The sequence below is a fragment of the Rana temporaria genome, chromosome 12 (genome assembly GCF_905171775.1).
Source record: "Rana temporaria chromosome 12, aRanTem1.1, whole genome shotgun sequence".
Lineage (NCBI taxonomy): Eukaryota > Metazoa > Chordata > Amphibia > Anura > Ranidae > Rana > Rana temporaria.
This window is the reverse complement of record NC_053500.1, coordinates 132,046,044-132,062,896: the sequence shown is the minus strand read 5'-3', so window position 1 is coordinate 132,062,896 and position 16,853 is coordinate 132,046,044. Positions and strand designations below refer to the sequence as shown.

The 16,853-nt window shown below is 48.8% G+C and overlaps 2 protein-coding genes across 2 annotated transcripts; one reads left to right on the top strand and one right to left on the bottom strand.

Moving 5' to 3' along the window:
• Positions 1-365: 365 nt before the first annotated feature.
• Positions 366-10,274, bottom strand: CANT1 (calcium activated nucleotidase 1). The gene is made up of 4 exons (XM_040330739.1): positions 10,087-10,274; positions 5,458-6,114; positions 2,981-3,184; positions 366-1,322 (listed from the first exon to the last, which is right to left on the bottom strand). The coding sequence occupies exons 2-4, from the start codon at positions 6,086-6,088 to the stop codon at positions 952-954; spliced, it is 1,206 nt and encodes a 401-aa protein (XP_040186673.1). The 5' UTR covers positions 6,089-6,114; positions 10,087-10,274; the 3' UTR covers positions 366-951.
• A 1,597-nt stretch (positions 10,275-11,871) lies between these two features.
• Positions 11,872-16,358, top strand: LOC120918882 (trafficking protein particle complex subunit 5-like). The gene is made up of 2 exons (XM_040330738.1): positions 11,872-12,062; positions 14,973-16,358. Exon 2 carries the CDS (start codon positions 14,976-14,978, stop codon positions 15,540-15,542), a length of 567 nt encoding a protein of 188 aa, XP_040186672.1. The 5' UTR covers positions 11,872-12,062; positions 14,973-14,975; the 3' UTR covers positions 15,543-16,358.
• The last annotated feature ends 495 nt before the right edge of the window (positions 16,359-16,853 follow it).

Here is a 16,853-nt window from a genome sequence, read left to right as displayed (position 1 = left end):
GACGGCACCCCTGAGGACTGCCCCCATGTGTCGGCACCCCTGAGGACTGCCCCCATGTGTCGGCACCCCTGAGGACTGCCCCCATGTGTCGGCACCCCTGAGGACTGCCCCCATGTGTCGGCACCCCTGAGGACTGCCCCCATGTGTCGGCACCCCTGAGGACTGCCCCCATGTGTCGGCACCCCTGAGGACTGCCCCCATGTGTCGGCACCCCTGAGGACTGCCCCCATGTGTCGGCACCCCTGAGGACTGCCCCCATGTGTCGGCACCCCTGAGGACTGCCCCCATGTGTCGGCACCCCTGAGGACTGCCCCCATGTGACGGCACCGCTGAGGTCTCCCTCCACTGCTCCCGTGTGACGGCACTGCTGAGGATTCCCCCCCCCTCATGTGAAAGCGCCGCCGAGAACTTCAAGCACATCCTCGATGTAATAGTACGAGGTGTCTAAGCAGCCAATCACAATTGCTATGAAAAAGGAAAAAGTGCGAGTCACACACTCCTCATATCTGGAATTATCAGACATTTTTCTACCACTCCTGGTGGCCATATGCATTGGTGGGGTGGTGAAGGGAAGGTAACTGTATGCAGCCGGGGGAGGGCAGCAGTCAAGTGAACCTGTCATTTTGCCCATGGTACGGGTTTACTTTCCTAGGCCTGCAGGCTATTGGCAGATATTGGCATGCTCCCTTCCTTCTGAATGTTCACCGATGGGCAGAATTAAGACTTGCTAGCGATTGCGATGGGAGGAGTTGAGAACACAGCTTTAAAGGATCATGGTGTTCCCAGAACAGTAGGCTACCAACAACCACACAGCTGTACCCGGAGGGGCGGTCTAGTGTCATCAAGCATGGACATGGTTAAAAAAAAAACAAAATAAAAACCCCGGAAAAGTAGTCTGTTCTGTCCGTTAGTTCATGTGGAGTTTTCAAGTTTGTCTGGAGTGCGCTCTTCTCATATAAACTCGATTCCTTCATATTTAACGTTCCCGATCTTCGTCTCGGGAAGGAGAACCCGGCCGTCCAGGATGAAGACGGTGATGAAGGTGGCCACTTGCCCATTATTCTCTTCCGATTTGAGCGCCACGATGATCTGATCATCTGTGCCCGGGATGAACTTAAAGGAGGAGAAACCATGGGTGGGCATCTGGGGGCCCACGTGCGAGAGGGTAATGTCTGAGAAGTCGGCCGAGGAGCGCAACAGGATGTTGGCACCGCGCAGCTCGTCCTCCTTCTCGCTGTACCTTTCTTTGCTGGCCCGACGGGGCAAGAAGAACCAGCTGTGCAGAGAGTCGCTCCATGCAGCAGACTCGTGGATCAAGTAACCTGTAGGGGGCGCAAAAGAGAACAGTTCAGACATTTCGGGAAGTAAAGCAGTTAGAAGGTAGGCATGGCTGTATGCTCCAGAATTTTATCATCAATACCCATTAGGGTACCCATTTATTGCAATAACCATTAGTGTAGAAATTATCCTGCAGTATTTAGTCTCCACCACTAGATGTCACTAGTCTTCTGCTTTGAATGACAGCCAGCATTTTTCTGTAAGCCTAGGCTGTCGTGGATCAACCAATGGGTGAAGGACATCATTATTCACAGTACTCCTGGAATAAGGGGGCCCATAAGTCATTATGCAAGTACCACTCTGTCAAGGAGGAAAGCCCCCCCCCCCCCCCCAGGTGATGTCATCAAACCGGGCTGAAGACTGGATAAAAAGGTGCAGCTTTCATTTTTTTTTATGTTAATAAAATTTCATATTTACCATAAAAAACTCTCTACCAATTGTAGCAAGTCATTTACTACTATACTGTGAATAGCATGCTACTATTAGGTATTTTTTTTTTACAGCTAAATGAGGGGGCATAGGACAGGGGTGGGTCAGTTAGTCAGTGAGGGGCATAGGACAGGGGTGGGTCAGTGAGGGGCATAGGACAGGGGTGGGTCAGTTAGTCAGTGAGGGGCATAGAACAGGGGTGGGTCAGTTAGTCAGTGAGGGGCATAGAACAGGGGTGGGTCAGTTAGTCAGTGAGGGGCATAGGACAGGGGTTAGTCAGTTAGTCAGTGAGGGGCATAGGACAGGGGTGGGTCAGTTAGTCAGTGAGGGGCATAGGACAGGGGTGGGTCAGTTAGTCAGTGAGGGGCATAGAACAGGGGTGGGTCAGTTAGTCAGTGAGGGGCATAGAACAGGGGTGGGTCAGTTAGTCAGTGAGGGGCATAGGACAGGGGTTAGTCAGTTAGTCAGTGAGGGGCATAGGACAGGGGTGGGTCAGTTAGTCAGTGAGGGGCATAGGACAGGGGTGGGTCAGTTAGTCAGTGAGGGGCATAGGACAGGGGTGGGTCAGTTAGTCAGTGAGGGGCATAGGACAGGGGTGGGTCAGTTAGTCAGTGAGGGGCATAGGACAGGGGTGGGTCAGTTAGTCAGTGAGGGGCATAGGACAGGGGTGGGTCAGTTAGTCAGTGAGGGGCATAGGACAGGGGTGGGTCAGTTAGTCAGTGAGGGGCTAAGAAGGCACAGTCCTGGGGGAGTATATTTCAAAAGGGTCTGGAGTCCATGATATTGGGAGGGGGGTTTGATGGGGGAGTCAGAAGGGCACACTGCAGGTGGGTCTGGAAGGTACAGTACTGTAGGGTCAGAAGAGCACAGTACTGGGGGTCAGGAGGCAATGTAAAGAGGTGGGGGGTGTAAGGCGGGTTTAGGAGGGCACAGTACTAGGGGGTCAGGAGGTCTTGGTACTGGGGGGGGGGGGGGGGATCAGAAGGGCCCACAAGTGCTTTTTTGATGCAGAGCAGCGCAGGGAAGCTGCTGTGACAGATCTACCTGTTCTGGTGTGCTAATCCCCGCCGGCCCATCTTTCTCGTCACATGTCACCCACAGAAGGAACTAAAGATGTGGGCCGGCGTGGGATCAGTACACAGGGGGACAAGAGCTTGAAGCCTGAGCGCCGTCAAACCCACCATGACTTTTCTCCCCCTACTTGCCCATTTACCTGGAGGCTGAATCCCAGCAGCTTCTCGCAGAGAGTTGTAATTGGGAACCCAGTTATGGTGATGAACATCCCCATGGGGTCCGACCACCTTTATCCATTCCGGGTATTCGTTCAGCACCTCCCCCGCTGTTGTGGTCCACTCCTTCCCCAGTCCACCGACGTACAGAAGTTCATCCTTTACTGCCAACCATTCCGCTTTAAAACCTGGGGAAAGAATTAAACACATAAAACCCAATGAGATTTCAAGCTGAACTCCAGACAAACTGCTAAGTGAACAGTCAAGAAAAGAAAGCCTCAACATAAGGCTATTGTATGATAAGAAAAAAATAAATAAATACTTATTGGTGCAACCCTAGTCCTCAGCTCTGTACAAGCTCCAATCATGGCACAGGGTTTCCTTTCTTTGATTTGGAACAAAGGGGTGGCACAGGGAAAGTATGTGCAGCTAAAAAGAAGGGCAGGTAAGGGAACCCGTCGCTTCACCCGTGCACTTTTAAGCCGATCTTGCAGTACAATTTTTGGCTCTGATGAAGAGGGGATGCCCCTCGAAATACATAAGCCAAACAGATTCAGTTGGTGTCTTCCCGAGCCAAGGAGCACGTGCAGTGGATCGAGCAATATAGTCTATGAGGAGTTTGCGATTCGCAGTGGTTTGTGAATATACATCCATTATAGTTTTTATCAATAAATGGTTTACTAAGGTAGTTCGCTAGGCTGGTGCACCCTCTCTTTTTTTGCTTTCATAGTAACTATAATGTTGAGGCATCCTGAGTAGGGTTGCCACATCATCCCTTTAATCCAGGACACAATTACACAGGTTCTGTGGCTGATTAAGGTGGTAATTAAACTCACTTGATGTCTTATCTGCATTAAATTAGCCTCAGAACCTGTGGAATTAATGTGTGTCCTGGATTAAAGGGATGATGTGGCAACTCTAATCCTGAGTCCTAAGAGGTCAGCAAAGCGCGGCGATCTCCTTCCATCCTTGGAGAATGGATTGGATTGGATGAGTGAGAAGCATTGGTGTCTGGACAATGCACTTATGGTCAGAAGGTTGTTCTTACTGTCGCTGCAAGGAACACATGTCATTCCCCGGGCGCATGGATGCGTCTGTGTGAATGACGCCCCAAGGTACTCATCATTTTCCAGAAATTCCGAAGGGTACAGGAGGTCACACCTTGCAATGTGAAAGGCAGCAGGACTCGGCCCCACCCACCGGCTCCCGTGTCATTGGATCTGAGTGACAGCAACGGGAGCCAATGGCTGGGCTGCTATCAATCTATCCAAACAAGACCAGCGACACCGGCTGGAGCTGGTTTCCCCGTCCCCGTGGCTGGAAAGATCGGTACATGCAAGTAAAGGGGGGCACTGGGCAGCTGCTGCATCACAGGAGGTTTTTTACCTTAATGCATAGAATTCATTGAGGGTTTACAACCCCTTTAAGTATATAATATTGTTTTTTTCTTACAAGTATATTCCTATATAAAGTACCAATGTTTGACAAATCCCAGGAACCAGGTCGCCACGTTGACTAGAAATTGCGTCCTGGCGCCTGGGCTTTTGCCAGCCCGTTCACTGCCGACACCACCTTGCACGCTCTAAGCCTGCATAAGCGAGTTCTTAGTCTGAGAGTCAGGCAATGGAGTTTTTCTCACTGGATGGGGCGATCCCCGTCCTAAAGAGGCTGGGCTTTCCGTCCTAAAGAGGCTGGGCTTTCCATCTCCTGGGGCATGTGCTAGGCCGAGCTGTGAAGTTGATTGGGTGGGATCAGGTGTGCCCGCTGTCCAGGGGATAGATCAGATGTTGGGCGGGGGTCGGGCCCTGTGCGAAGGTGGGCAGCTACCTGTCTCAGTGGGGCAGTGCAGGGTGTAGCGGCTCTCAGCCCTTCGCTCTCCTGGTGGCCAGTGGTTGGGCGAAAGGAGGATGGAGCATCACCGCCATTGGCTGTACGGTGAGCGCTGAAGACAAAGCGGCTGTTCCGCAAGCCCCGAGCCATGTATTTTGGGCTCTGCTTGCCCATCTGTGGGCCCAGAACCAGTATAGCGGATGCCGCCGGGTAGAGGGGAGGGAGGAGAGCGGACACACTTCCACTCGCCTCCCCTTCTTGTTACGGACCAGGAAGCGTTGTTTATGACATCACTTCCGGGGTCCCCATTGACAGTTTCCCTGCCATCAAGGCCAGGAAAGTATGTAATGGAGTGTGATGTGCATTGCATTACATTCAGTGGCGCGCGGGGAAGACATGCAGGGTCTTTTAGAATAGGTGGGCACCTTTCAAAGTCAGCATTTACTGCAAGTTTTGCTTTTTAGTTACTGACCAGCCTGTAACGGAAAGAGTTTGAACTGGGCACCCTAAATCTTGACATGCAATCCCAAGACAACTCTTAAAAAAAATATATATATAGAACACAATAAATACTTTTCAAAATAATTGAGAATGATAACCAAAAGCATCAGGTTCTCTTTCAAGGACTCACCTTTATCCACTGTGCCATCACCATCTGTAAGTATAACCCATGGCACAGCCTTCCTCCCCTCCAGCCGGTAGACCACCCCGGTGCGATCATCCACCGAGTACAACTTCCCATTGAACACGATCAACTCCGAGAGCTCCATCCCACGTCCCTTCTCCGCCAAGTGAGTCTCTACTACAGTGTCCTCCTTGTCCCATTCCACCGCCACCCGGTCGCCGCTATCATACAGCGTCAAGTGGCCTTTCTTTAGGTAGCTGAACCACGTGTTGTCTTTGGTGCTGCGAGAGTCGGTGTCCAAGTCGGCGATGATGGCGATCTGGTAGCGCAGTCCGTCCAGCAACCTCTGGGGAGGGGTGAGCGGGTAGGTGTCGTTATACAGTTCTCCTGCTAGAGCTTGGACCACCCGCCAGTTGTGGGCGTTGGGCACTGGAGAGCGGGCATATGAAGACCGGTGGAAGCATAGCAGCAACAGGAGCAGCGCCAAGACCACCCCGAAGAGCAAGATGGCACGCCAGCGTGGCCTGAAACGGGGGTCTGCAGTCTTTGTCATGGAGGCCAGAACGGGAAGGCCACCCACACTGATGCGCAAGGGGCTCATAGATTCTTTACATTCCAGTAGTGTGTAGGGATTCATAAGGCATCGGTGTGGTCAGCCAGACCCTGTTTAACAAAGACCAATAGAATTAGTATTAGTGTAGTCATACAAGTCAATAATTGCATTGCTACTTTTTCAAAAAACTACCACCATTTGTATTTAATTTTTAATTTTGGAGTTCCCCCATCTTTTGTAAATGCAAAGTCCATTCCATGGAGTGCGAAAAAAACAAGTTTATCAAGTAAACACGGATTTAGCAGCACGTAACAAAGGGTGTGACGGACGTCGCACATATTCACCGAGCGCCACCCAGATCCTTTCCATTCTTCTGATATTGACACAACAAGACAAACACCCTAATCGCCCGTCCTGCTGTGGAAGATGAATATCATTAAACTCTTTGTCATTAGAATGTGAAAGAGCCGTCATTACAAGTTTATCAGGAGTAGACGTGTAGATAGAAGACAGAATGCCCCCCCCCCCATGGGTCACACCAACAATCCAATCTGCTGTCTCCTGGCCACACACATTCCAATAAATGGAGGCAGAATCCCGAATTGATGTCCAATAAGCAGCCTGTGTTCCTAGGAGGTGATTGTACTTCTTGTGACACCGCCATGGATCTCTCACCGCCCGATTATCACAGCCATGCATGAAAAGTTGGTCACACCGTCTATGCAAATATTGGAATGTGTTCAGGAAATGGAATACGAGCCGGAGAAGGAGACGGCAAGAGGCTTTAAGAGTTATCTGACCACAAAAAGTAAATATGAAGTTGTCACAGTAGTTATCATGGTGGTAGGAGCTTTTAGTGACATAAAATTCCTGTAACCACCCCCCCCCCCTTCCAATATATACCCTTTATGTAACCCCAACACTCAGCTTCCCTATAACCTTTACCACCTCCCCTCCCTGCAACCCCCAACATCTACCCCCCCTGCAACCCCCAACACTCAGCCTTTATCACCTCCCCTCCCTGCAACCCCCAACACCTACCCCCTGCAACCCCCAACACCTACCCCCTGCAACCCACAACACTCAGCCTCCCTATAACCTTCATCACCTCCCCTCCCTGCAACCCCCAACATCTACCCCCCCTGCAACCCCCAACACTCAGCCTCCCTGCAACCTTTATCACCTCCCCGCAACTCCCAACATCTCCCCCCCCCCCCTGCATCCCCCAACACTCAGCCTCCATATAACCTTCATCACCTCCCCTCCCTGCAACCCCCAACATTTCCCCCCCCCCCCGCAACCCCTAACACTCAGCCTCCCTGCAACCTTTATCACCTCCCCGCAACTCCCAACATCTACCCCCCCCGCAACCCCTAACACTCAGCCTCCCTATAACCTTCATCACCTCCCCTCCCTGCAACCCCCAACATCTACCCCCCCTGCAACCCCCAACACTCAGCCTCCCTATAACCTTCATCACCTCCCCTCCCTGCAACCCCCAACATCTACCCCCCCCCGCAACCCCTAACACTCAGCCTCCCTATAACCTTCATCACCTCCTCTCCCTGCAACCCCCAACATCTACCGCAACCCCCAACACTCAGCCTCCCTATAACCTTCATCACCTCCTCTCAACCCCCAACATCTACCCCCCCCTGCAACCCCCAACATCCCTATAACCTTCATCACCTCCTCTCCCTGCAACCCCCAACATTCAGCCTCCCTATAGTCTCCAAACCCCAACATTTACCCTCCCTGCAAACCCCAACATCGACCCGCCCCATACCTAGAAACACCTTCCCTTCCTACAACCCCCAACATTCAGCCTCCCTATAGTCTGAAAATAATCTAATGCCAACGAAAATCCGACATGCTGGTTGCACCCAAATTGGTTGATGTATCGACTTGGGTAAATTCAGCATGTACCAGCTGAGATTTGAACAATCTATGACCCTGTAACCCCCCCCCCCCCCCCCCCCCCCAACACCTACCCTCCCTGTAGTATCCATGCCACTAACCTTACCTGTGACCCCAAACACCTACTCTCCCTGTAGTATCCATGCCACTAACCTTACCCGTGACCCCCCAACAGCTACCCTCCCTGTAGTATCCATGCCACTAACCTTACCTGTGCCCCCCCAGCACCTACTCTCCCTGTAGTATCCATGCCACTAACCTTACCTGTGCCCCCCCCCAACACCTACCCTCCCTGTAGTATCCAGGCCAATAAACTTACCTGTGACCCCCAACACCTACCCTCCCTGTAGTATCCATGCCACTAACCTTACCTGTGCCCCCCCTAACACCTACTCTCCCTGTAGTATCCATGCCACTAACCTTACCTGTGCCACCCCCAGCACCTACCCTCCCTGTAGTATCCATGCCACTAACCTTACCTGTGCCACCCCCAGCACCTACCCTCCCTGTAGTATCCATGCCACTAACCTTACCCGTGACCCCCAACACCTATCCTCCCTGTAGTATCCATGCCACTAACCTTACCTGTGCCCCCCCCCCCAACACCTACTCTCCCTGTAGTATCCATGCCACTAACCTTAACTGTGCCCCCCCAGCACCTACCCTCCCTGTAGTATCCATGCCACTAACCTTACCCGTGACCCCCCAACACCTACTCTCTCCGTAGTATCCATGCCAGTAACCTTACCCGTGACTCCCCAACACCTACCCTCCCTGTAGTATCCATGCCACTAACCTTACCTGTAACCCCCAACACCTACCCTCCCTGTAGTATCCATGCCACTAACCTTACCCGTGACCCCCACCACCTACCCTCCCTGTAGTATCCATGCCACTAACCTTACCTGTGCCACCCCCAGCACCTACCCTCCCTGTAGTATCAATGCCACTAACCTTACCTGTGACCCCCCCCCCAACAGCTACCCTCCCTGTAGTATCCATGCCACTAACCTTACTTATGGCCCCCCAACACCTACCCTCCCTGTAGTATCCATGCCACTAACCTTACCTGTGCCCCCCCAACACCCACCCTCCCTGGAGTATCAATGCCGCTAACATTACCTGTGCCACCCCAACACCTACCCTCCCTGGAGTATCAATGCCGCTAACATTACCTGTGCCACCCCAACACCTACCCTCCCTGGAGTATCCATGCCACTAACCTTCCCTGTGACACCCAACCCCTACCCTCCCTGGAGTATCCATGCCACTAACCTTACCTGTGCCCCCCCCCCCAACCCTCCCTGTAGTATCCATGCCACTAACCTTACCTGTGCCCACCCAATACCTACTCTCCCTGTAGTATCCATGCCACTAACCCTACCTGTGACCCCCAATAATAGTGTCAATGTCCTGGCTCCAAATCATTCTGACTTTCCCCATCCCAGATTCAGATTAAACCCTCCCCAGTAATCCTTTGGACGGGGCCATGTAGCAGCCCAGGAGTTCATACCCACCATCACTTCTGGCCATCAGAGACTTCCACTCCCAGATTCTCATTGACCCGTCTGATCCATCCAATAGGAATGGAAGGTTGGTCCGGGGCGGTCATCACCCCACAAGTACCGGGTGACCCTACCAATCCAATGGCCGCCATCCATCACCTATGGGGACTATTTGTTACACAGGAACAGACGGGACTGGCTCAAGGATTTGTGGAAAAACCTCCATAGAAGGGAATTCAATGAATCCCAATTATGAAGAATCCATCTCTTTCGGGACGATCGTTATTCCCGACATTGGATGGTGTGTCCCCAATGTGTACCGGACACGCGGGTCCCGGGGGACACTCACTGTACATACTAGGGGTTCCATATGAGACCCCCCCATAGATATGTACGCTCCACCGCCCCAAGCAGGCGCGTTTCTGGACCAAACTCACCATCTGACCATCCAGAACATCCACCAACCACCCAATTCTAATATCTTTATCACATTGCAACATTGTAACCTTCCAGAGGATTCTAGAGGAAATAACAACTTATATAATTTACAATAATGACCCCTCCCCCATCTAATAGAGGAGAGCTGTGCACTAAGGGTTAAATCTAGCATCACTGGGGGGTATTCAGTCTACAGATCACACCGAGGAACCGGCTACTTACCTCTGATCTGGTCCCAGGCAAATCCGATCACCGACCCATCGCCACCACCACAATCCAGCACTGCCACTGCACTTCCTGCTTCCGCAGCAAACTACAACCCCCGGCATGCTCCGCGCCAGCAGCCTGCAACTCCTGGCACCGCCCACTCCACAGGCTCCTCTGTCCGCCACCTGCTGGTCATGGGCGGATCTGCAAGCTGTGGGTGATTATTTACCATTCTTCTTCTATAGGGAACTACATCTCCCAGAATGCTCCCCGCCCCAAGCCTGCGACTCCCAGCACCGCCCCCTCACTACAGGCTACAGTCTGCCCCTGCTGGCCAGGGATGGATCTGCAGGCTATGTGTGATTCCTGTTATTCCTATTATACTATTTTTCCTATATAATAATAATAATAAAAATTAATCATCAGCATCATAATCATAATAATAATTCATTAATATTATTATTACACTAACAATACACTATATGGGAGGTAGAATCTCACGCCAAAATATAAGTGGAAAAATAAAAATATATAAACAACCTGAGCTGCTACCCCAAAATTACAGTGGTATGTAACAATGTGAATAGTGAAGAAAAAGGGGGGCGCTAGGGATTTAAATGATCAAATATCCCTAGCGCCCCCCTTTTTCTTCACTATTAACAATACACTATAATTGCACCAATTTGGAAAAAATAAAAATAACAACAATAATAATAATGCATATTAATTTTATATATTTTTTTATAATACACTATAATTGCAACATTTTAATAATAATAATAATAATAATAATAAAAAACATAATAATAATAATACACTATGTTTACACTAATTGAAAATAATAATATTATTAATAATAGTCATAATAACAGTTATTGTTATTATTATTTTCATAATACATTATAATTAGTTACACAAATTGGAATATTATTGTTATTATTATTATAATACACTATAATTACACTAAATTAAATAATCTTAAATAAAATATAAATAATAATAATGATGATCGTAATTAATTCTCATCATTACAATTAGTGTCACTTCCATCTATATCTATGTACTGTGAGCTCTAACGAGCAGGGCCCTTTGATCCCTCCTGTATTGAATTGTATTGTAACTGTACTGTCTTCCCTGATGTTGTAAAGCGCTGCGCAAACTGTTGGCGCTATATAAATCCTGTATAATAATAATAATAATGTACTGAATCAACCCTTTCACTGCCAGAGCTGTTTTTGCATTTTTTTTTTTGCACACGTTTAAAAAAATCATGTTAGGCCTGATTATTACCTAACATTATATATATATTTTTTGAAAGCAGACACCCTAGGGATAATCGCGCCCTTCCAGCTCCGAAAAGGGTTAATCGTTCTCTTCAAGCACTGAAAAGGGGTTAATCATGCTCTTCCAGCAACAAAAGGGGTTAATTGTGCCCTTCCAGCAACGAAAATTGTTTATTGTGCTCTTCCAGCACCGAAAAAAGGGTTAATTGTGCCCTTCCAGCGACGAAAACGGTTAATTGTGCCCTTCCAGCAACAAAAAGGGTAAATTGTGCCCTTCCAGAACTGAAAAGGGTTAATTGTGCCCTTTCAGCAACGAAAAGGGTTAATTGTGCCCTTCTAGCACTGAAGGGGTTAACTGCACTTCCAGCATCGCAATGGTCCTATCAGTCACTTCTTTCACTTCCGCCCTTCCTAGCAGAGCCCTGCCTTCCACTTCCGCCCTCCCTCCTATCACTTCCTGTGTTTTACTTCCGCCCTCTCCTACTTTTGTTATCGCTATTCCTATTAGTCCGTCTCATACCACCTGACTGTCACTAACCAACCAATCACAGCTGTCCCCTCACTGCACAGACCGTCAGCGTCTAATCGCCTGTGACCTCTATTACAGCTGATTGGCTGGAGCGGCTTCCGAGTCTGGTCAGCAGCCGATGTTGGTGAGTGAGAAGAGATCATCCGGTGTGCGGTGACCGGGCCCCGTCCGAGAGAACGGTGAGTGTGTGTGACTCCTCCCTCCCCTATCTCCCTTTGAAATGTGTATATATATATATATATATACACATACATATATATATATATATATATATATATATATATATATATATATATATATATATATATATACACACACATACATGCATATATATATTTTTTTTAGCCAAGACCCCTATAGGGAATATAATCGTTGTAATTTTTTTTTTTTTGTCCCACATTATTTGCTCATTGGCTTTTCAAATGCAAGTTTAAAAAATAAATAAAAACATTTTAATTAATAAAAATAAAACACAATAGTTACCCCAATTGTGTATATAATGTGAAAGATGACGTTACGTCGTGTAAATAGATACCTAACATGTCAGGCTTGAAAATTGCGCACGCTTGTGGAATGGCGACAAACTACGGTACTTAAAAACCTCCATAGGCGACGCTTTAAATGCCTTTACAGGTTACCTGTTTAGAGTTACAGGGGGGATCTGGCGCTAGAATTATTGCTCTCGCTCTGACGTTCGCGGTGATACCTCACATGTGGTTTGAACAGTGTTTACATATCCACGACTTACGGAAGCGTTCACTTCTAAGCGCGAGCTCGGAGGGACGGGGCGCTTTACATTTTTATTTATTATATTTTTACACCGTCCCTTAACTTTTATTTTTTTATTTTTTTTATCACTTTTATTCCTACAGCAAGGAATGTAAACATCCCTTGTAATAGAAATAAGGGGTGACGGGTCCTCCTTATAGAGAGATTTGGGGTCAAAAAGACCACAAATCTCTTCTTTTCCTTTTTAAAAGAAAAAAAGGTTTGATTTTTATACTTCACTTCCAGCCAGGACCGGAAGTGACCTCATGGCGTTGCTCAAAGGCCATAGAGGCGATCAAAGCAGATTGACTCTTTGATCGCCTCTGTGACCAGCTCGCTTCTTGGGCGAGCCAGCAGGAATTGGTAAGCCAGAGAGAGACACCAGCAGGGCCGATCCTAGGCAGGGTGCATTGCACCTAGGCGCCTGCAGAGGTGGGGGCGCCGAACATCTAACAGACTCTCTAACAGAAGCCCTCTCTGTGTCCATCACAGAGGCCCCCCTCCAGGTCCCAATAAAGTACTCTGCTTCTCTTCCTGTATTTTGTTTATTGTTAAGAGATCATGTAAGGATCCCAGGGTAATGAAGACTTTGTGGGGGAGCATCTCTGTGGTTGAGTCATTGCCATAGAAACATTTGTAAAGGGGAGGAGTTAGTAAAATTACGACACCCATGTGGGGGCGCCAGAAATATTTCTGCACCCAGGCGCCTGTGACCCTAGGATCGGCCCTGGACACCAGCAAGCGGCATGAGGGGGGCATTGGGAAACGTCCTCTCCCACTGCTCCTGAAAGCGGTCCAGCGGCTCATGAGCTGCTTGGAACGCTTTTAACAGTCAGCCAATCGCTGGCTAAAAAAAACAATACTGGGGTTATGCCTGATGGCTTCTTGTTTTACCTGGAAATGATCCAATGGTTTGCACGACTGGCCATAAAGGAGAACAGAGACCAGATGGTCTCTGATCATCTCTATGATCTTTGGAGGACCAGAGCGATGTCATGATGTCACTTCCAGTCTAAGGTGGAAGTAAAGAGTTTTTTTTTTTTTTTTTTTTTTTTTTTTTTTTAACCACTTACGGACCACCCTCCATCATTATACGTCGGTACTTTGAATAGGAATACCGTTGTTACGGCAGCAGCTAGCTACCATAACCCCCGGTATCCTCTTCTTCAGCGGGTGGTCCTCTTTGAGAAAAAAGTGGTCTAAAAAGTATATACAGAGATCTGATGTCACCAAAAGAAGATGCCGGCCACCGATGAAGTGAGCCTGTGAAGGAGGAGGAATGTAGCATATGGGAAAGACAGAAATGGGCATACAAGCAAATAAATAAACCTAGGGCCAGATCCACGTAGCGCGGCGCATTTTTACGTCCGGCGTAGCGTATCTCGGATACACTACGCCGCCGTAACTTACAGCGTATTTTACGTATCCACAAAGAATTTGCGCCGTAAGTTGCGGCGGCGTAGTGTAAATGCGTCGGCGTAAGGGCGCGCAATTCAAATCACTAAGTTGTGGGCGTGTTTTATGTTAATACGTCTTGACCCCACGTGAATGAAGTTTTTTTTTTTAACGGCGCATGCGCCGTCCGTGGGGGGTATCCCAGTGCGGATGCTCCAAATTAACCCGCAACAAGCCAATGCTTTCGACGTGAACGTATTTCTACGCAAAGCCCTATTCGCGAATGTTTTACGCAAACAACGGAAAATTCGACGCTAGCCCGACGTCCATACTTAACATTGCGTACGCCTCATAGAGCAGGGGTAACGTTATGCCAAAAAAAGCCTTGCGTAAACGACGTAAAAAAATGCGCCGGGCGGACGTACGTTTGTGGATTGGCGTATCTAGCTAATTTGCATACTTGACGCGGAAATCGACGGAAGCGCCACCTAGCGGCCAGCGTAAATATGCACCTTGGATCCGACGGCGTACTAAGACATACGCCAGTCGGATCTAGCCCAGTTTCAGGCGTATCTTGTTTTGTGGATACAAAACAAAGATACGCCGGAGCAACCTAGAAGTTACGCGGCGTATCAATAGATACGCCAGCGTAACAGCTTTGTGGATCTGGCCCCTAATTTTTATGGGCTATATAAATGGAATGAAGGTGGCAGTTTCATGTAAGGGGGGTCTGTTTCAAATTTTTTTTTAAATCAAATTAAAAAAAAATCTATTTAGTTAGGGTGTCGGTTCCATACAAGGGGGGAGCGCATCTGTTTCAAGAAAAAAATGAAATTAATATAAATTTAAATGAGGTTGGTGAGAGGGGAGCATCTGTTTCAAGCCGGTAGTTGCAGTTGATTTATTCTCGGGTTTTCTCCCCTCAGATCATGGATTCCCGATTCAGCCGCGGTAAATCTTCCATCCTGGAGCGCTCTCTGGCGCGTCCGAAGACAGAAGTCAGCCTCAGCGCCTTCGCTCTGCTGTTTTCGGAGATGGTGCAGTACTGCCAGAACCGAGTCTATTCGGTTTCCGAGCTGCAGGCCAAGCTGTCCGAGTTGGGCCAGCAAGTGGGGTGCCGGATCCTGGATCCGCTGGTGATGAGGGAGAAGAACGGCAAGCGCGAGACGAAGGTGATCAGCGCTCTGCTCTTCATCAAGGTGGTGGCCTGGAAGGCGTTGTTCGGGAAGGAAGCGGACAAGCTGGAACAAGCCAACGACGATGACAAAACCTACTACATCATAGAGAAGGACCCTCTGATCAACTCTTATATCTCCGTCCCGAAGGAGAACAGCACTCTGAACTGCGCTTCCTTCACCGCCGGCATCGTGGAGGCTCTGCTGACCTGCAGCGGCTTTCCCGCTAAGGTGACCGCCCACTGGCACAAGGGGACCACCCTCATGATCAAATTCGATGAGTCCGTCATTGCTCGGGACAAAACGCTGGATGGACGTTGAAAATAGGAGGACCCGGGTGCTTTGGTGGCCCGTTCGGTTTAAAATATTCCAGGTGGAAGGTCCCTATAATAAAGTATTCTATTCCCACCCCACCCTCTGGCAGCCCGTGTCTCCTTCATTCCCGCGTTGTGGCTTCAGCCAGTTTCTCCAGCATTCAACACCATGAGCAGTCGCAGATGTCCTCCATCGCATGACACCGTTCATCCTCCGACCTCTACAGGACACAAGCGTCATGTAGGGGTCAGAGGATGGAACCACAGACATCCGACACTCCCGGAAGTGTCAAATGCCGAAGGGCCTTATGGGGGCTTCAGCTCTGGATCCGGGGAAGATAAGAGACACAGGCTGCTGAAGAGGTGAAATATCTTCTCTATTCCAGGGATCTTCTTCCTTATTTTATTTTTTTCAAGCCCACCTTGATTTTTTCAGATGCCTAGAACTGTACATTTGGGGACCATTGACACACCATGCAGGAGATTTACTGAAACCAGAGCGCTCAGAATCTGATGCGTCTGTGAATGGGTAGCCAATCGGCTTTTATCTTCAGCTTGTTCAATGAAACTTTGACAATAAAATGTGGAAGCCGATTGGTTACTATGCAGAGCTGCACCAGATTTTGTACTCTCCAGTTCTAGTAAATCCCAAACCTTCTTTTGGGTTTTCTGTATTTGTTACCATTGGAGTGGAATATTGCTTATAGAATATTGTCTGGTTAAAGCGGCGCTCTCTGGTTATTGCTTTTCTCATGGTTGACTTTTTTTGTGTTTATTTTATTATGACTTTTCACAGCTGTAAATTAAAAGCATTAAAAAGAAAGTTCTCTCTTCTCTTTGTATTACACTTTCACTCATTTGTTCTTTGGAATCCCCTTATATCTTCTTCATTATAGTGGGTCGTGTACTCTGGTCTTGATCTTTTTTCATATCAGTGTTACCATTTGTCCCATTCTTAAAGGATCACTAAAGATAACATATTTAAAAAAAAAAAAAAAAAAAAAACTTATACTTACCTCCACTGTGCAGCTCGTTTTGCACAGAGTGGCCCCGAACCTGGTCTCCTGGGGTCCCTCGGCTGGCTGACTCGGCTCCCCCGCGCAAGGACTCAACACCTTCATGCGAGCTTGCATCGTTTTGAGTTCTTGCTGGCGCGCTCCCGTGATACAGCCGACGGCCATAGCCACTCACTATATCACTCAGCTCCGCCCCCTGGCGACCCATGTCATTGGATGTGATTGACAGCAGTGCGAGCCAATGGCTGCGCTGCTTTCAATACATCCACTGTAACCAATCAACGGCCAGGCTGAGCAGCAAA